Source organism: Gracilinanus agilis, chromosome 1 (assembly GCF_016433145.1).
Source record: "Gracilinanus agilis isolate LMUSP501 chromosome 1, AgileGrace, whole genome shotgun sequence".
Lineage (NCBI taxonomy): Eukaryota > Metazoa > Chordata > Mammalia > Didelphimorphia > Didelphidae > Gracilinanus > Gracilinanus agilis.
In genome coordinates, this window is record NC_058130.1 from 25832636 (window position 1) to 25854474 (window position 21839).

General features: G+C 38.8%; 1 protein-coding gene across 1 annotated transcript in view; it reads left to right on the forward strand.

Annotated features, from left to right (window-relative positions):
* Positions 1-12045, forward strand: part of PTPRG (protein tyrosine phosphatase receptor type G) — an 816071-nt gene extending 804026 nt beyond the window's left edge. Inside the window, exons 22-23 of the mRNA XM_044675683.1 lie at positions 7738-7873; positions 10812-12045. Coding sequence (XP_044531618.1) covers positions 7738-7873; positions 10812-10958 — 283 coding nt within the window. The 3' untranslated portion in view covers positions 10959-12045. The remainder of the gene's footprint in view (positions 1-7737; positions 7874-10811) is intronic.
* The last annotated feature ends 9794 nt before the right edge of the window (positions 12046-21839 follow it).

A 21839-nucleotide genomic window follows, 5' to 3' on the forward strand; every position in this document is an offset into this window, starting at 1 on the left:
AATGAGAAAAAGAAGGGTAGAGTCACATAAACCTTATGGTGCATGAATGCCACCAGTTGTCTTTCATGGCTGGTTCAGCCCACAGAGCCACTTCTTGACCCCAGGCCCAGTGGTCCATGTGTCTTTCTGATATTTAGATAATACGGCATAATTATGAATTGCTTTATTTCACTTTCATTCCAAAGATTTTATGGCTACTTAGGAAGCACAATTCAGTCTCATTGTAACTGTTGTCTTCCATCACTTGCTATGTTTGTTAATTCAATATCTGTGGCCAACCAGATTTCTTACTGTCACAGATTAATATTTTTTAAACTCTTCTTCTGTCTTAGAATTGATACTAAGTATTGCTTCCAAGCCAAAAGAGCAGTAAAAGCTGGGAAATGGGGATAAAGTGACTTCCCAGAGATCACACAGGAAGAAAATGCCCAAGCCATATTTAAACCCTGGACTTCCCATCTCCAAGCCTGGTTTTCTATCCACCGAGCCACCTAACTGCCCCTTCCATCCCGTTATTAATAAAGGCAGCATGGAGTAGACATCAAAGCTCACCCCAGTTTCAATCTCAACTTAACTAGCTACACAACCATAGAAAAGTCACTTAACCACATGAAGTCTCAGTTCCCTCATCTGTAAAATATTCATGCCACCTCCCTGAGAGGATCGTTTAAAAAATCAAGTCAGATAACAGAAGTAAATTTTGCCTCCATGAATATAAGCTCTCCCACATTTTGCTCATGGGTTGCTCTCTGAAACTTCAGAGCCTGGCAGGTTATAAAGGTGAGTTTTCATCCAGACAAGACAGATGGTGCTTCCTTGTTTTTTGGTATCATCCATGGAATCTTTGAAAGCAACCATTTCCCTGCATCCTTTGGCACATAAATTCCCCAAGATTTTTGCTCAAAGATCTTTGTCTCGATTTTCCTTATCAGAGTTTTCTTAGCAGGGCAAAACCAACCTCCTCTCTTGGCCTTTTTCTGGCTGATTGCCCTTTCTTATGGCTCCATGTCTAAATTGTTCTTGTCTTAGATGGTCGTCCATTGCTTTGGTGCTGATCTCCAGCTGGATCAAGATGGTGTCCTTGTCAAGTGCTTCTTCTGCAATCGTGTCTTTTTCCTTCTGGTCTTAGATCTTTGTTTGGGATGGGTAGGGATAGGCCTGTCCTTTGGCTATCCCCTGGCAAATGATGACCCGATGGTTTTCACAGATAACTTATCACATATCCCATTACCCATACTGCAGATTCCAGCTTACTTCAAAAGAATTAGACCCAACTATAGACTGGCTCTTGCCATTAATGAAACACATATGTTTCATACGTATAATAAGCTACTTGAGTTGCCTAAGACATTAACAATTCCTCACTGATGAACACGGAATTGATTTTGCTTGGGTCTTCCAGTTACTAAAGGGTTAGTTATTAAGTCTACCACACCTAAATATTTTACCCTCATTTCTACTACTATCTCATATTTTCATATCACCTTCATTTTGAATACATCCCTCCCTTTCTCTACCCACTGAAGTGTTTTTTTTTAATTAAAGAAAGAAGGGGAAAAAGCAGGTCAGCATTCCATTCCCCTCATGCTCAGCAAAGAGGGGAAGGACATGTGGTTTTCAAATCTTCTCCGGAGTCAAGCTTGGTTTTATTCCGTCAACCAAACAATAGTACTGGGCATTGCACTAAACGATGGGACACAAGTACAAAGAATGAAACAATCCCTTGCTCTTAGCAACCTCATTGTGGTCCTGTCTTTACAGCACAAAGAAGAATGGCAATATAAAAAAACTACAGTTATTTTTAGCTCTACAGGGCTAAAAATAAATAATTTAATAAATTAAATAAGATAATTTAATAAATTAATAAATTAAATAAATATTTAGATTATAGATAAATCATAAATATTTATTTATATAATATGAATGAATATTTATCTATGATTTATTTTATAATTTATAATATATAACATATATTATGAATTATAAATGAATATTTAATAAATAATTGTAAATAATAGATAAATATTTAGATGACCTTTTTTATGGAAGTCAGGGCAAAAATTCCATTCTGGGTCCTGAAGCATCTGATTATTCTTTGATCAGAAAACCAGAGGAGTTACTCAGTTTCTACCAAACTTTGTGACATCCAAATGATTTACCCGGGCAGATCTTTTTCTCAAGTTTTTCCCTGCCCCGACTCTCCTCCACGCAGACCTGGGTTTTCACAAACTATATTAATTCCAGGAAAGTTCTACCACGACTGCCCTTGAAACCCCGAACTCAATTCACAAGTTTGCTGCAGCCACAGTACCTGAGGGAGTTTCAAGCTGATGGCATATAACTCTTCTTGTGTTTCAGAGAAAGGGAAGAGCAGGGCACTGTGTTAGAGAAGGGCTCTGAAGTGGCTTTCAGACACTTTTCTTGATAACTGGCTTCTGAACCAGAATGATAGTAGTGACACCTCTGGGTGCCAAGCAAATGGAGCTGAAACTGAAAATGCCCCCAGTGTGAAAGCCCCAGCTTGTCATCACTAGAAGAGGGCAGCATCATACAGAGGATTCTCAGGGCCAGTCCTAGGTAGGCAGTGCTACTCTTTAGCCTGAGATGTTCAAGGGCAGAGTTATAGGAAAGGAAATAAAAGTTGACACTGGAAAGCACCACTGAAATACAATGATGCCACCTTTCTTATCCAACATTGAGGAGTGGCAGGTCCAAAGTAGTAAATTGTCCAGATAATTTGTCTCTAAAATTCCAACATTTATTTGAATGATTTCTAATGGAAATATTTCTAGGATCAACTGACTGACCCTGCCCAGCCTCATTCATTAAAAGGCATAATACAAGACTAGGGGACTTACTGGATAGAAAATCAAGCCTAAATATGGGAGATCTTGGGTTCAAATGTGGCCTCATATACTACCTGGCTGTGTGACCCTGGGCAAGTCACTTGAACCCAGCTGCCTAGCCCTTACTGCCCTTTTGCCTTGAAACCAATACTTAGTGTTGATTCTAAGCTGAAAGGTACAAGTTTGTTTTCTTTTAAGGCATACTACAATTAAGTCCATTTTTGATGACTTCACCATGAACACCGTTTGCTTGAATAGTGACAGCAGTAGGCATGAGGAGCTTCAGCCTGCAGAAAAGCTCAGACAGATTTGTTCTTCACCCCTAATACCAAAACATCACATTCCTGACACCCTCAGATCATCCCAGAAATCTGAACAACTCTGCTGCCTTCTTCTCTCCCAGGCTTCTTGCAAACTCTAGTAATGTTCATTATCTGCTCCATGGGCTTCTCGCCTTTCTTTTCACAAGTAAAGAAAGGACTCTGGATGTGGAATATTTCATACATTTTTCTATTCCATGTTGTGTTGGTTGATTTTACTAAATTGTCTTTTTGTTTTTCTTCTCCCTCACTCCTTATTTGGGGTTAAAAGGGCTGGCTCCTTATAAGAGTGGGGAGATAGGAGGAACATTCAGAAATAAAGGAGATGGGGGCAATTAGGTAGCTTAGTGTAGGAAGCACCAAGCCTTAGAGATGGGAGGTCTTGGATTCAAATGGACACTTCTTAGCTGTGTGACCCTGGGCAAGTCACTTCATCCCAATGGTCTAGCCCTTACCACTCTTCTGCCTTGGAACCAGTACTCTGAATCTATTCTAAGGCATAAAGTAAAGGCTTTAAAAAAAGGAGACATAAAAACAAAATATTGATAAATTTTTTAAATTAAAAATTTAGGCAATCCAAACAGTGGTGATTTTTTATATGATATGATAAGAAATATAAAGTTGAAGAAGGTTAAACTGCTTATGTGGAAATGTAATAGCCTGCATCTGAGGTGAGAGTATCCATTCTGAATAAGTTAATAAAATAATAATATTGAAGCTTTTATTAATTATACGATTTTATAATTATACAATACATATATAAATTGATACATAAGTTATTAGCATTTGAGGGCCATTTTTGGAAGCTTAGTTTCTGTTCTAGTCCATTTAGTGAGCGTTGGCTTCCATGCATGAGATCTGATGTCCCAGATACTCCAGCTCACACTCATTCATACTTAACGCCAACATGTAATCTCACCGATACTCTTTCTTTCAGGTGCTAGACTCTGCAAGTAAACATCTTTCTCAAGGCATCATAGACTCCCTTGCTCAGTAGCTGGATCCACATCATTACGCCAATTAAAAAAACGCTATGTTCCTCATGGTATTCTGAGAGTCTCCCTTTACGTGGCTAACATTCGTTGAGAATAGTAATTAGTCAGTTTCTGGGTTTTTGTTGTCTTTTTTTCCCAAAACAATTCTCTCCATCATATATGAAGCTAAGTCGCTAAGGAGAACTACTTCTCCTTAAGGAGAACATTACTCGTTGACTCTGGAGAAATGCCTACCTCTGTCCATCTCCTCTATGGAAAACAATGCAAGACACATTTCATTGATCCAACAAAGATATACTGAGCACCTGTTATGTGCTCTGGGCTCTGCTAGGTGCTATGAGAGATCCATGAAAGTATAATATGTAGCTTAGGGTGATAAAATGCACTTCATTTGTACCGACTGCCGATGCTCTGTGCTTGCTTCAGACCTGGTCCAGCTAGGAAGATATTCCAAGTATTTTTTTTCCTTTAGAGTTCATATTATGAGTTTTCTACTCATCTTTAATCCCTCATCCACAGGATCATAGGATTTAGAGCTCAAAGGCACCTTAGAGATTTTCTTAGCAAACCCCATCATTTTACAGTCAAAGAAAAAGATCCAGAAAGGTTAAGTGGATTGGTCCAAAGGTCACTGTAGAAAAACCAGAATTTCAGTTTAAGTCTTTTACCTCTGAGTCCAGTACTCTCTCCATTATACTTTCTGTAGATGTCGCTCCCCATCTTTGCTAAAGAGAAAACTTCCTTCATTTCCTTCCAGAGTGTTAAATTTTAATCTTTTTTTATTGTCTCCTTTAAGCCTCTTTTGCCCCTGAGCACAGTTATTTTTCCCAAGGTTCCACCTTGTCTCCTCCAGCACTCCTAGCTTTTAATATGTTTAAACCACATGAATATGCAAAAGATCTATGATTTACTCAGTACCATCCGATATCAATACGAGATTGAAGATTTAGTAGATAAGTCCATTGTTAACACAATGGAGACTGTTGGGTACAGAGTGTATACAGCCACTGAGCTCCCCATCAGCTAAATGTTACTTCCACTAGGAAAAGTATCACATGTTTAGAGAGCTAGAACAGACCTTGGTGGTCATCTAATCTAAACCTGCTATTTTAAAGATATAAATTTATAATTTAGTAGATAATCCTAAGAACTAAATCACATCAACTGGTTTTCTCCTAGTTCAGAGCACAAGCACACACATACACACACTCCACTTGATATTGTAACCCATTGTTTCCCATACTAATCTAACTACAGAGCATTTGGGAGCCCAAAATCTATTAATAGATATATAAATATTTATACTTATAGCTATAAAATCCCAACTTTTAGGACAGAGGAAGAAAATCAAGGAACAGAGCAAGAGAAGTTAAGCCCTTTTTCCCCTCAATCATTCATTATTGTTCATTAAGTTTGTGCTTTTAAGACAAAATTCTGACAATGATGTTTTCTTGTGGATTCCCTATTCACTTCACATAGACAAGAGCTGTGTTGGAGAACCTATGGCATGCATGCCAGGGTGGGGGCTGCTCTCCTTCCCCTCTCCACCACACCTGAGGACATTTTTCCCATCTCCCACCCCCTCTACCCAGGAGCCCAATGGGAGCACTTCCTCCCTCCTCTGTCTAGGATAAGGCAGGGGCTCACATGCAGCTGGAGAGTTGCCATTTGGGCACTCAGTTTCTGAAAGGTTCACCATCACTGGACTAGAGCTCAAAAAAATTCTATTCTAACCTTTTTTCTGTTTACATCCTGCCTACAAGAATTCAAACAACCCTGCTTTTCTATCACAAAGCTCTCCTGGAAATGGCATCTTAAACCCATCTCACATTCTATCCATCCCCAACTGCGCATTTCTCCATAATGACATCAGATTTCTCTAATCACTGCCCCAGCAGCATCAGTATCCATTGCTGGAGTGAAAAATGCCAAGTAAATGGTATGATGGGAGGAACATTAGAAAATAAATGTAGGTGGTGGATAGCTAGGTGACTCAATGGATTGAGAGCCAGATGTAGAGATGGAAAGTCCTGGGTTCAAATCTAGCCTCATATACTCTCTAACTGTGTGACCTTAGGCAAGTCCCTTTGCCATGGCCTAGCCCTTACCACTCTTGTACCTTGGACCAATACACAGTATTGATTCTAAAATAGAAGATAAAAGTTGAAATTAGATGTAGGTGATATGAAAACCAAGGATCTTGATAAATATTTTATTTTTTCAAAAGCACTGGAGTTTAAGGATCTGGATTCAAAACTCAGTTCAGCTAATCAGTACCTATCTGACTGGGGGAGACATTTTCCCAGTTGAAACTGGTTTCCTTTTCTGTCAAAGAGGAAATTGTCTTACATGACTCCCGAGGTCCTGTCCAGCTTTCAATTGGTGATGATACGATCCTTTACTCTATTGAAGAAAGGTTTTGCTAGTTCAGGAATCCAGGGGTTAGATATCCTGTGCCAAACAGAAACTCTTCAGGTTACCAAGATGGTTCTACCTCCAGGATGCTTCTCGCACCCTTTCCTTTCCTCCCAGTTCCCTGTGCTGCCACCTTAATATTAGACCTCATGACTACTTGCTTCATCTCATGCCAGTAGCCCGCTCCCTCTCCCCCACAACCCATCCCACACTCAGCCGCCATATCCAAGGCAGAATGGCGTTACTCCATTCATAACCCCATGGCAATTGCCTGTCCATGTGCATCAGGTTGTGGAAGAAGGCACATATGGCTTACACCAGTGATGGACAAACTACGGCCTGTGGGCCAGATGTGGCCCCCTGAAATGTTCTATCTGGCCACATGACATTATTCTTAATCTGACAAATCCAATGAGTAGGATACAATACAATGAAACTTCGAAAGAGTTGCCTTATAAACAGACAGACAGAGGAGCATTCCTTTCCTTTGGCCCTTCTTTAAAAAATTTGTCCATCACTGGCTTACACTAAAGAAAAATTCACAGAGAAAATAAAGTGAAGAATGTGATGTTTCGATCTGTGTTTGGACTCTGTTCCTTCTATGGAGGTGGAGAGTCTTTTTGTCACGAGTCCTTGGAGCTGTCCTGGACTCTTACATTATTGATCTGGTTAATTCATTCAGTGTACATTGTTGTTACCCTTTACAAGGTTCTTCTGGTTCTGCTCACTTCACTTTGCCTCAGTTCCAAAAACAAGCAATATGAAATGGCATCGTGGTTTCAAATATTCTTTGAGTTCTACTGTGTGTGTAGGAAAATGCTCTTTTTAATGTTTAAGTTTAATTTAAAAAAAAAAAAACTTAAAACAAGAGCAGTGGTTAGATGGGGACACTAGTGGGCTGACACGTGGTCATTGCTTTGGTGTCTCTGGAGCTTCTCTCCTCTTGGGTTGGTTGCCGTGACTGTGACTTGTGTCCTAAGGAAGTCCACAGTTCCTCCCTGCTCTACCTGGACCATCTCACAAATCTCAGATGTGGGGAGGGGGCTGCAGAGCGGCCCAATTCAGGCTGTCCAGCACATGAGATGAAGCTGGAGGCTCACTTCTTTCTGTTCTCTCTCATTTCAAAATGTGTCTAAAGCAGCTGCTCATCTTCCTTCGCAGGTATGGAGCGGTTTCAGCGGGAATGCTGTGTGCTCTCACCACACTGTCCCAGCAGTTGGAGAATGAAAATGCTGTGGATGTGTTCCAGGTAGCAAAGATGATCAATCTCATGAGGCCTGGAGTCTTCACAGATATTGTAAGTCCTTCTTGGTGGCTCGCTTTCCAACCACTAATACAAACCTTCAAACTCAAGAACCTCTTTCATTTCTCTAAACTTTGGCTTGGTTGTCTCTGTGCACGGTTCTTCTTTGACTATGTTTTTTTTGGTTGTTGTTTTTTATTAATTAATTAATTCTTGATTGATAATTGATTGATCAATTCTTAATTAATTAAGAATATTTTTCCATGGTTACATGATTCATGTTCTTTCCCTCCCCTCCTCTCACTCTCCTCCAGTAGCCAACAAGCAATTCCACTGGGTTTTACATATGTCATTGATCAAGACCCATTTCTATATTATTAATATTTGCATTAGGGTGATTGTTTAGAGTCTACATCCCCAATCATCTCCCCATCAACCCATGAGATCAAGCATGACTACGGTTTTAATAAGATGGCGCCTACACGTTCACGCCCATTTCCAAGTGGCTGTAGTGCCATTGGACTTGTTGCTTAAATATATTTTGATTTCTACCAAAATCCAAAAGCTCTGTTCAGATATATCCATCACCCAGAAAACCTAGTTTGGGTGAGTTTCTTAAACTCTTACCTTCTGTCTTAGAACTAATACTAAATATAAGATCCAAGACAAAAGAGTGATATGGGCTAGGCGATTGGGATGAAGTGACTTGCCGAGGATCACACAGTTACAGAAAACCTAGTTTTTTGACGACTAGAAACATACCTTCTGAGGGCAGCTGTCAAAGTTATTTTACTTAAACACAGATCTGACCCTGTCACTGTGAAATTAAAATCTTGTTACCCTAAAAACTATGATTCCCAGCAAAACTAAACTACAATTCCCAGAACTCCACTCACTTCCTGTCATTATGTGCTGACATAGACAGGATATAAATTGGATGGAGTTCCCTGTCTAGCTCTCTTTCCTTCCTGCCAGTGGCTTTGGCAGAGCGGGGATTTTGAGTAGGTTGAAAAACTTGGTCGTGTGGTTCTATTTTGTTAGATAATAAACTTTATAAAAATAATACTTAAAGGATTGTACATTAATTTAACTCTTACATACTCCCTTATTTGGGAAATTCCAGCGAATCCTGAGATCTTCTAGGATAAAAATAATTTCCTGTTTGGCTTCCCAAGTTCCTCATTGACTGGCCGAAACCTTCCTTTGAGCATTGGTTGCCTTCCTGAGCTCCCTGTGCTAGCCAAACAGACCACAATGCTGTTTCTCACATCCAATGCTCAGGCTCTTATCTCTGAATTTCTTTGCTATAACTGGCCGCCATCTTTAGAAAGCTCTCCCTACTTGCTTCCATGTCTTAGCACCAGCATCATCTTGACATTATCCTTCCCATTAATAATTCCTTCCATTCCCAAACCATCTTGTATTTATTTTGGATCTAGTCTGTACATATATTCTTACTTATGTACATTCTGGCTCCTCCAATGGAACGTTAGCTCCATGAGAGCAAAGGCCATCTCATTTTCAGATTCTGCACCCCTACGTGGTAAATATTTGAGAAATGTTTGTTGACTGATTGGTTGACAGCCAAAGAATATATTGCTATACTCGTGCTTTCTTAACCACCAGCGATGGCCTTCAAACCCACACGGCAAAGTCATGATTGGCTTTTGGGTGCCATTGGCCAAAAGTGCAATTTGGAAAGCTTTTCACTTTGTTGGATATTTCCAATAAAAGTCTACTTTTATTAATACTTGTAACTCATATTTGTAGTTATCCACACATTATCTTCTACCTTGGCAGGAAGTTTATTTTGGTAACAGAAAGCCAAATCTTGACAATTCAGAGACCGTTTAATTGAGGAAGAGTAAAAACCATCAATTGAATTCAACAAGCACTTATTATATGCCTACTTAACATCATGTCACCTATGTAACAAAGTGGATACAGCACTAGTCCTGGGGTTGGAAAGATCTGAGTTCAAATCTAGCCTCAGAATCTTGCTAAATGATTTGGTCTCAGATAAATCACTTCATCCCTCACTCTTAATTTCCTCATCTGTAAAATGGGATAATAATATTAGCACCTACATCTCAAGGGTTTCTGTGAGGATAAAGAAAGATTTTTATAAAGTACTTTGTAAACTTTGAAGAAATATGTGAACTGTAGAGATTATGTTTAGCATCCAAATAACTCAATTCAATACAGGGAATGCTGTATTTGTCCAGAAGAATATAAGCTTCTTGAGGGGTAATGTAGGTTTAATTTTTGCCTTTTTTTTCCCTAGCACCTGGTAGGTGTTGTTCTGTTCCTTTTTTAACCTGTATTAGAATCAGTACTAAGTATGTGTTCTAAGGCAGAAGAGCAGTAAGAACTAGGCAGTGGAGGTTAAGTGACTTGCCCAGGGTCACACAGCTTAAGAAGTGTCTATGACTAAGAAGTGCTTTTCAATTGATTGATTGATTGTTTTAGATCAGGCATCCCTAAGTCCAATCTTCTACTGGATGTGTAACAATGGGCACATCCCTTCACCTGCAGTGCCCCAGGTACCCATCTAATACTACCCAATTCATGCCAAGTTACCAATCTATGTAAATAAATGGTCACCACATCAATTCTAGTCCCCCAGAAAAAAAAAACTGTTCCTTAAGAAACATCTATTGCTATATTAATAATATGGAAATGGGTCTTAATCAATGACACATGTAAAGCCCAGTGGAATTGCTCATTGGCTACGGGAGGGGGTTTGGAGGAGGGGAGGGAAAGACCATGAATCATGTAACCATGGGAAAATATTCTAAATTAATTAAACAAAATTTTTCAAATCACCAAAAAAAAAAAAAAAAAAGCATCTATTGCTAAGGTTGCTGATGCCCGGCACATAGTGGGCACTAAACAAGGATTTTTTGACTAACCGGTGCATGAGAGTAAATAATTCCATCCCTTTTTTGGCTCGGTATTAACCATAACTGTATCCCCTCCTTTCGTTTTCTAGGAACAATACCAGTTTGTCTACAAAGCAATGCTCAGCCTGGTCAGCACTAAAGAAAATGGAAATGGTCCCATGACTGTGGACAAAAATGGCGCCGTTCTGATCGCCGACGAATCCGACCCTGCCGAGAGCATGGAGTCTCTCGTGTAATTGGAACCCTGAAAAGGCACTTGATTTGTAGAAGGAAGGAAGACTGAGAGAACTTTTTTGAGGCCTTTTTTGCCAGACTCTAGGTTATACAATAACCCAGTTACTTTTTTACACTGATAAAAAGTTTTGATATTTATTTTTTGCCATTTTATGTCTTAATGGTATCCTACTGAGCATTTGCACCTCTGTTTATTTCACACAGTGAAACACAATTTTATCTAGTTTGCACTATCTGATCAGTGTTACTGCCTATAATATCCAAATACAAAAAGCGACCCCCGGTCTGACATTCCGTGGCGACCTGATGCTCCTTTTCGTTCCATGCAGTGACGGTTTTTGTTGATGCCAGTGAGCCTTGAGTTGTTGATTTGTGAATGCTGACGCAGCCCCATCCTTCCTCCCGGACGGCGCCGTCCTCATCCCCGGCCCCTCTCCCGGACTCTCCCAGTCACTTTGGTCGATATCGTATGCCTTTCGTAGTTCAGTAGAGTGGATGAACACTGTTGTTGTATTGTTTCGTTTTGTTTTTCCAGACTTTAGCAGGGGATGGGTAGCCATGTATAGGAACAAGGTGTCGTTGCCTCCAGGGCGAGAAACGATGCTGCTGGGAGAACACGGAGGCTGCTTCGTAGGTCCATCACTTACCGTTGGCCAAGTGTGGAAAATCACACGGGACACGGGCAGCTGGTTATGGACTCCCACTTCAGAATTCACAGTTATGTCCAAATAAAGGCTAATGTTGCTTTCTGGTTTTCACGACAGCCACGTGGATCGAAATGTTTGTTATAGTCGTTACCTACGTGCATCGTAACGATCTGAATCAGCAACACAGTAAAATCAGGGCTGTCTTTAAAAAAAAAAAATAGAGGTAGCAAAATTTTACATAATCGCGCTATCGAGTTCCTTTAATTCCTTTCCATTAATGCTTCTTGACCATGACATCACCCCCAGTGGGTTGTTGTTGAATGATGAACATTTCCTTAATCTCACTTGTTGCCATTTTTGCAGGTGTGTAATTTTGAAACGAGTGCTCAAAAGTAAAGTACTGATCCATATTCCTGGTGAAGCAATCTAATAAAAACTACCTACCAAGTTAGCATTCTCCTTCTTTTCTTGCCAAGCTTTTCACAACAAATCTCTTCATTGATGGACCCCTTTCCAAACAAGATAGGATCTTTTTTTTTTTTTTCCTATCACTGAAAGGTTCTAAGTCTTATTTTAAGATGAAAACACTGGGTTGGCAAAAGTTGGGAACTTGGAATTGGTTGTTGCAACTCCCACATTTGAGGTTAGAAATGAATCTATGATCACCGTCTATGTTTTCTAGGTGCAGACGTTGCACAGACACACACACACACACACACACACACACACACACACTCACATGTGTGATTGTGTACTTGCATCTCAGGAACCAAGACTGATATTCTCAACCATAGCTGAGAGAAACTTATTTTGTTACATGAACCATTCTTTGGAACACGATAGGATTTTTGCCTTAATGGGAAAATGAAGAGAGTTGAGTTTTGATAGTTTTATACACCAGTAGGTGGGAAAAACCAATTCTACTTGGGAAGATCCAATTGGTTTGATTTGCACGCACGTTTATAATAGAGGTAGCGGCTCTCAGAATGGGGAGCTGGCCTCAGAAGCACTGGGTCAAGTAAGAATAAATTTAATGTTTAGTAAAATGCTGACCCTACAAACGGGGCTACCTAAAAACTACATGGCCAGCATTGGAGAATAATAAGTGATGCTCCAACTCACAGCCATCTCCAATTTGGTTTCATCCAAAGGCCACCATCTCTATGGGGAGATGCTTAAGAAACAACATGGTGGTGAGCTGAACTTTCCCAACTGTTTGATCATGATGAGGCAGGACCATCATCTAAGCCTCAACGAGAATGCTCACCATACCAGGATGGAGGTCTCTCCTCCATGGGCTTCCTTTAAGAGTAGAGTAGCACTCACCCATTCTGCGTGGGAGACGTTTTACTGTGTTCCTAGGGAAGGAGGCACTGGGAAATCCCAACTAGTGGTGTGAGGAGGTTGGACCACTGGATGTTTGCACTCTTTGCTGGAAATCAGAGGTCCTAAAAAAGCTCATAAAGAAGGAAGGGTCTCAAATCATGGTAAGATCCAGAGATCTGAGGCCATTGTTTGAGTTTTAGTGCATGTTTGCTTTATGTGGGCTCCTGCCCATTTTAGGGTTGCTTTAGCAGAAGTCACGGTGGGAAATGAATGGTGATGGGGGATGGCCTCTTCTTGGCTTTCCTCTTCCCTTTATGAAAGAATGTTAGAGTTAGGACTCATTTCATTTTCAGTGATTGTATTGGGAAAAATGAATGTTGGGTATCGATAGGAAAAAATTACATAGAAAATATTCATTTCAGAGGGCTCAATTTGTGGAAAATAACTTTCATCTAAGTTTTGTTGACTTTGACCATTTTTTACCTTGTGTCAAAAAGACAGAGCTGGCATGTGGGGAGGGGCTAGAAACTACATTCTAAGGGAAGTGCAGAAGTTCTTTGTGAATGATTTATTCATTCATTCATTCATTCCCTCATTCATTCATGCAGTATCTGTAGCAGAATTAAATCAGTCTGCCAGATCCTACCTAATCCACTCTAAGTTACTACTCTTTGTCTTGCCAAAGTAGTCATATGCTTTTTCATGGGAACAGAGAGAAGACCATCCAACTATTTCCCATTTCAACTGCTAAACACATCCTCATTACTCTTCTTCCTTTAGGGGAGGAAATGACTTTACACTGTCTTCCCAGTGAGCAGAGAGTCTCAGAGAATGCATTCATGTTCATTCTTTGTGGCATAAGCACATGGCTTAACTGTAGAACAAGGTTATTATCACTTGCAGGGGGAAAGGAGAAAGCTATTGCAAATTCATGCGTGCTTATCTATAGGAGAAGCTCTTTGGTGAATTTTAGCCCTAAGGAAACAGTACACACCCATCACACAAAACTGGATTGGGATGATCAGACCAAATGACCTAGGGTTCTGGACTTGGGAGAAGTGGCATCCTCAGCATATCAGAATAGTTTTCCTTTGAAAGTCACACTTCTCCTTTTACATTTAAAAAGGCTGGCTTTCCAGTAGGGTTTTGGAAAGAATGATGTGGTTAGTCCAGTTGATTTTCCTGATTTAAGTCCTTTGGAGTCCATTCCAAGCAGCTGGATCAGAGAAGGTTATTTTCTGAACGCTCCTGATCATGTGAGATGTTAGCCCAGGCGGTTGGTTTGGAACCTGAAAAATAACCTGAACTATTTTGAAATGGCACAGCACAACTGCCCAGCTCAGAATTTCTTAGCTTTTGTTTTTTTTTTTAAACTGATATATTTAAAAGTTAAAATAGAGATACCAGTTTTACCAAAGATACATATTACTAATTCTCAGCAAAAAAATAAAATAAAATAAAACAACACAAACCCACCATAATTTAAGGAAGGAAAATTGAAACATAGTTTGTCTTAAAGATTTAGCAGTCGTGCTTTAAGATGCATTTCCAACTCCTGTGTTCTGAAGTTTCTATTCCCTTGGTGCCAGTGAATTTGTATATGAAGGGAAAATGCCTGCTTTTTTTTTTCCTTAACAGCTGTAACTAGATTTCTCGCTAAACTTTTGAATTCTCCCTGAGTTGTCATTCAACGTGAGACATTGGCTTTGCTGATCTCTAGAGAGAAGACATGAACAAAAATTGAGATGGAATTGTAATAAAGATATTTGGCCCTCGACTTTGTCTTAGCTGTTAAAAAGAAACTGTTTTTAGTATTTTTGTTAAATATTTGCAAAGGGAAACATTTTCTACAGAGGATTAATTAATTTCAAGAAAAATATCTTGAGTTTTAAGAATAAACATGTCTCCAGAAGAGGAGACCATCAATTTTATAAGCTGTCACAGTTCTCCCAACATTTGGGGAAGTGACTCTTTTTGTTAAGACATTTGAAACTAGCGAGCAGCCATTGTTTCTTAAGAACTCGGCCTTCATGTTGACTCACGTTTCTTTGACTTCATTTTGAAATAGCAGAAATCATTAAAACTGTAAATATTTTGTTGCTTGGATAAGCATCTTCTGGGAACTTTGTATCTATGGTATATAATCATAGAATTTTATATTTTCATATAAAATTGATTTTTTTCTAGTTTCAACTCCTTCATAGTTTTTTTCGTGGTGGATATGTGAATACAACCTTTCTGTGTACTGAAAGTAGCACGGACCATCATCACATTCCAAAAGAATCCAACGCCATGTTCTTTCTTTGGGGCAGTGATTGTGAAAGTTGGATTTTCTTTTTCATTCCGTTGTCAGAGTGGGCAATAGGAATTAGGCCTAATCCGTCATTGAACACGTCTGTCGCATTGGACCCATTTTGGAAAAAGTGGTGTTTTGCTTCGGGGTTTTTTTTTTTTCCATTTTGTTTTTGGGGTTTTTTTGTAACTTGAAGAATTACCTTTTTTTGTTCTGTTTAAAACTATATCAAATCATTCTATGATAGTGTTATTTAATATGTAAATTGTATTGCTATACATAAAATAAAGTATGGTTTTTTGATGTACTGGCGGTGTTGAGCCTTCTGTGAAAATGTCATCCAGAGGTTTGCTGCTCCCTGGTGAAAGCAAGTAGCTTGTCTACACTGTGCTACACTGGCGTCGAGATTCATCCCAGTCTGAAGCACCAAAGTCCAAGCCACCCCTTCTCTTTCTTATCTTTCAGTCTGACTCTCTGGCAGTTGTTGCCTCGAAAATGAAGAGGGCATCATCCCTCGTAAGTTCCAATCACAAAGCACAGGAGGGGACTCTAAAGGTTAATATCTAGCTCAGCTCTCTCATTCACAGATAGGGATGCTATCTATGACTTGCCACTGGAGTTTAGAGGTCATTTAGGCCAAAGGGTTTATTGCCTCCTGGATCCCTCAGGCAAACTGGCAGAGCCTATGGAAGCCTTTTCAGGGAAAAAAAAAGTTTTTGAATGTATAGAATAAAATACATAGGATGACCAATTGTATTGAAATAGATTTTCATTTTCTTTTTCTTTTTTTAAAAACTCTTCCCTTCCCTTCTCTCTTAGAATCAGTACTAAGTATTGGTTCCAAGGCAGAAGAGTGGTAAGGGCTAGGCAATGGGGGTTAAGTGACTCAGTCAGGGTCACACACAGCCAGGAAGGGTCTGAGGTCAGATTTGAGCCCAGGACCTCCTGTCTCTAGACCTGGCTCTCCATCCACTGAGCCACCCAGCTGCCCCCGAAATATATTTTCAAAATGCTTTTTTTTAAAAAGCAAGAAAATATTAATAATATGGAAATAGGTCTTGATCAATGACACATGTAAAACCTAATGGAGTTGCTCCTTGGCTTTGGGAGGAGGGTGGGAAGAGGGGAGGGAAAGAACATGAATCATGGAACCATGGAAAATTTTTCTTAATTAATCAATAAAAAATTTTTAAAAAGCAAGAATACAGATTCCCAGGGTAGGAACCCTTGCCAGTCTAATTCCCCCATTTTACAAGAGAGGAAACTTGAGGCCCAAAAAAGTATCTAAGGTCACAGAGATAGGAGGCAGAACTAGAGTATGAGCCAGCTAAAAAGCAATGGACCTCTTGGGGTGGGAATTGTAGAAAAAGAAAAGGGAGATTATTAAGTAAAGTGGCTTTTGAACACCTTCCTATCCACATAGTCCTCTGGTTATGATTTAAAAGGGGATGGGGAGCATTTTTTCTTCCTTAATACTTAGAATCTGAGATTTAAGTCCAGAAAGCACCTAAGCAGTAAAGTTTAACTCCCTCCCTCATTTTGTAGCTCAGGAATTTGAGGCCCAAAGGGATTACATGATCCCCCTAAGGTCACACAAGCAATAAGTCACAGAGCAAGGTCTCCAATGGAGGTCCTCTGACCTGAATCCAACGCTCTTTGCAACAGACCGCCGTGGTGGCTGTACAGATAGAGAAAGAAAGGAACTGCTAATAATATTTTAAATTAATTGTGTCATGCCACAAATCACTGTTAAAAGTTATATAGTTCTTTGAATCATGTAACCATGGAAAAATATTCTAAATCAATTAATTAAATAAAATCTTTAAATTAAAAAAAAGTTAGATAGTTCTAGTAAACTGTAGCTTTACTATTTATACACAATCGCCTTTTTCTCCGGAGCAGAGTGAAAAACTGGGGTGGGAGGCAGCCTCTGTCAGCTCCATGGGTGGAAGGGTGCCGAATCTGAGCGGCATCCTCATCTCCCTTTCCAATTCCCTCATTTTACAAATAAGGAGGCTGAAAATTGGAATAGTCTGATAATCTCTGAATACCTCAGATGGGTCTACATCAATGTTATTCCTTCTAAGAGCCCTGTACTGCCCTTAACATAAGGGAATGGGTCTTTATTGGAAGAATTTCAATTCTACTTCAAGTATCAAGATCCTTTATGAATGAGGGGGCCTTCCTCCATCCATACCCCTGGAACCCCAATGCCTACATGATTAAGAGAATCCCCTGGGTCATCTGGTGGGGATGGTGAACTGAAAGCAAAACCTATGTTGAAAGAGAGCCCAAATACAACAACCAGCATGAATGTCTGACCCTCTGATATCCCTGGTAAGCCTGGAAGGAGTAAACAAATACCAAGAGCAGGCATCAAGCAAGTATGTTGGATCTACCTTTGAGAGCCATGCTAAGGGAACTATTTAGAGACTTGATTAGAAGCCTCTAATCAAGCAGCATGAAGTGGAGGTGTTCCCACTAAGGAATAGTCATTACTACCCACCATCATTAAACTCTGTGGATCAGCCAAGTGGATTTCAGAGTCCCCACAGATACCCTCAAGCAAATGTTCTTTCTTTCTTTTTTGCTAAGTAAAGGTCACTGAAACGGGCTGTGGAACAAAGAAGACAATTGTCCCCCTCCACCACTACTTTCCCCTCCATCCAATAACCTGCTTAATAAAGGATCAGAATTTGCATCCACTGGCTGGATATTGAGAAAGATTTAGGACAGAAGCTTTGCTTTCTGTGCTTTACTGGTTTCATTCCCTATATATCTGGGAATTGGAATTTATTTTTCATAAAGGAATTTTAAGTGCCTACTATGTGCAAAGCATTAAAGATAGAAATTTTTGTAAAAGACAGTCCCTAACTTCAAGGAGGTTCCAGTCTACTGGTGGTGATAGCATCTACCTTTGATGAGTTAAAATCAAATAATCTGTGTGTGTGTGTGTGTGTGTGTGTGTGTGTGTGTGTGTGTGTGTCTGTAGTCTTACCCTATAGAGTATTAGCACCTTAAGGAAGGGACTATTTTTTTTTGTCTCTGTATTTCCATCACCTGGAAGTTACTTAACACTAGCTAATATAATCATTGATTTTGAGTTGGAAGTGACTTTGGAGACCATGAAATCTAACCCTCTCCTAATGTATTCCTAGGAATTATTGGGCCTGAGTTGGTACAAAGGGAAGTTTAGAGTACTAGGAACTGAATTCAAATTCTGCTTTTACCACTAAAACCGTAACTAGTTTTGTGACCTTAGTAAATCACTTAACTTTTCTGAGTCTGAGGTTCTTCATTTGTAAAATGAAGGAGGTTGGATCAGATTGTTTTAAAAGTCCCTTTCAGGTCTAGATCTATGATGCTATTAAAATGAAAAACAAAATGAAAACTGAGTCTCAGAGAAGGTAAGTGACTGCTATCTGTGTCCTGTTACAGTGGGATCTTTACTTACACTACAATAAGTGGTATGGATTCATAACTTCATTGGTTTGGGTATTCCCTGTATTAGTACAAACTACAACCAATTGATGTCCTTTCATCCTGTTCAGTTCTGGTCTGGTTCACACTATTTTCTAGATCTCTTGATGTTTTCTATTTTGGTTCTCTCTCTGTTATTATTCGTCCTGCCTTCATGGCCATACATTTCTGTTGGGTCCTACTCCTTAGGTGGCAGAAACAGCTCCAGGAGCAGCATCTGGGGTTTGGGATCAGTGTCAGAAACAGCAGTAGGTATTTGGCATTGGAACAGCCTAGCAGGAGTTGGGATCGGCACTGGGTGTCAGGAAAAAGCTAGGGACCCAGGGAGGGTCCGGTGGGTGGGGCTGGCAATCGTTGAAACCAAGTTCATGGGGAATGTATGAACTAGCAGCCAAGAACAGGCTGTTGGGAAAATGGCATTCCCCTTTTTAAAAAATGTTCAAAAGAACTGAGCAAAGTGGCCAAAAATAGCACAAGAGCAGGTCTGAGGCTCGGGGGAGGATCCGGAGGTGTCTCAGAGTTGCGTGGCTTGGTAGGCTGTCTGAAAAATTGAGAATTACGTCTGTGGTTGCCAACATTGTTATGAATAATATTGATATAAATGGATATTAAAAGTATTAATAGTTTATTTAAAGCCATATTGGTAGGTAATTATGAAGGCCATGTGCCTGCTAAAATCTAATTCAAATTGCCCGCCATTACCTCCTGCCCACCTGGCTGCTTCTTAGGAAAGAGAGCGTCTCCCAATCACATCAGGAGTCTTATACCTCTGTCTACATAATCACACTTCCTCCATAAGAGGAATCATAGGAAATGTAGTTTCTAAGTCCCCTAAACATCCACAGGAAGCTTATATCATATATCTAAATATTAAAGCTCAATGAACCCCAAATTTCCACTAACACATTAAGGAAGTATAAAATTGAGAAAAGGAAAACATTTTATCTGGTTTGTATTAATGTAAAACTATTTTCCTTTCTGGTTTTTCAATTTTGTCAAAGAAAGAACTGTCACCTCATCCCCCTTTATTTACAGAGGTAGAATCATATTCTCTATAGTCCCTTCTGAAGAAGCATATTTTTTTAAAAAACATGAAATAGGACTAGGAAATTGGAACATCTAAAAGACACACAGAAGTCTCGAATATCATTAATATTTTCTTCAAGAAGAGAATGAGAAGGCACTAGATTTGGTGAACACCAAAAAATATCACCAAAATGAAACTGTAATTTCATACAACAGGAAATGACTTGTTAGTGATGTGGAAGTCATTCATTGCTAAATAAGCCATTTGTTTTACTTAGGATTCATGTATGGGATTGACTAGATGGTTGCTGAGGTCCCTTCCAGCTCTCAGATTCTTCAATTTTGTGAGCACTGATTTATTAGAGCAAAGATTAAAATTAGTACAGAGCTAGGAGAATAAAAAGGGAAAACAGACATGACATGAAATTGAAATGATTCTATTCTATCCTCTTCATACAAATGAATGATGATGAAAATGGAACATGAACAGAAAACAGTACATAAACACAAATATAATCATTTTAAATGGAAGCTATGGATGGAAAGAAGTTGCCATAACAAAGAGACTAAAAGAGCCTGAATAGTCAGATAACTTCAGAAATTACTTGACCTATTTACCAAGCAGAAAAACATGGCAGATAAAGGCCACACTGATTTAGAATTTAAACTCACTTGTAAAATCTTACAGAGAAGGATGATTAAAAATGGTGAATAGTATCACTTCATAAAACAGAGAAAGACAGAAGGTGGAGAAACTAGTTTTTAAGAAGCTTAGTGAGGAAGAGTAAAACTAGAGAAAGATTATAGGCCAATTTCATTAATGAGCATGGATACAAAAGTCCTAAATAAAATACTAGCTAGAAGATTACAACAATATATCACAAAGATTATTGGAACCAAACAGGATTTACACTAGCAATGCAGGGATGGTTTAACATAAGGAAAACTATTAACATGATTGATTACATTAATAACAAAAGTAACAAAAATCATATGATTATATCAATAGATGCAGAAGAAGCCTTTGACAAAATACAATACTCATTCCTTTTAAAAAACACTGGGAAGCCTAGGTATAAATGAATTTTTTTCTTAAAATGATACAAAGCATCTACCTAAAATCATTTTCTGTAATGGAGATAAGCTAGAAGTCTTCCCAGTAAGATCAGGAGGGAAAAAATGATGTCCCATTATGACCAATATTATTTAATATAATATTAGAAATGCTAGCAATAACAATAAGGGTAGAAAAATAAATTGAAGGAAGAAGAATGGGCAAAGAGGTAATAAAACTATCTCTTTTTGAAAATGATAGTTGGTATATGTGTGAAAAACCTAGAGAGTCAACTTAAGAGTTAGCTGAAACTATCATTAATTTTAGCAAAGTAGTAGTATGTAAATACACATAAATCTTCAGCTTATTTATGCATCACTAGCAAAGTCCTAAAAGAAGAGATAGAAGAGATACTTCATTTAAAGTAGCCATAGAGAGAATAAAATACTGTTAAAACAAAACAAGAACTACATGAACATAATTATAAAAAAATAATCTTTTACACAAATGTAATGAGATTTAAATAATTTGGAGAAATATTAATTGTTCATGGGTGGGCAGAGCCAATATAATTAAAATGATGAGCCTACCTAAAATAATTTACTTGTTTAATGCCAATCAATTAAACTACCAAAAATTATTTTATTGAGCTAGGAAAAATGACAACAAAATTCATTTGGAAGAAGAAAGGATCAAGAACATCAAATGAATTAATGAAAAATATAAAAGAAGGAATACTAGCAGTACCAGATTTTAAACTATACTATAAAGCAGTAATTATCAAATCTATATGGTACTGGCTAAGAAACAGAAAGGTAGAACAGTAGAACAGAACAGACAAAGCAAACAAAAATAAAAGGTTAGAGTATCCTTGTATTTGACAAAGCTATAAATCCAAGTTTTGGGGAGAGAAAGGAACTCATTATTTGATAAAAATTGCTGAGAAAATTGGAAGGAGTTTGGCAAAAAACAGGTATAGATTAATGTCTTATGCCATTCACTAAGATGAGATCCAAATGGATATGTGACCTAGACACAAAAGAAGGCATCATAAGCA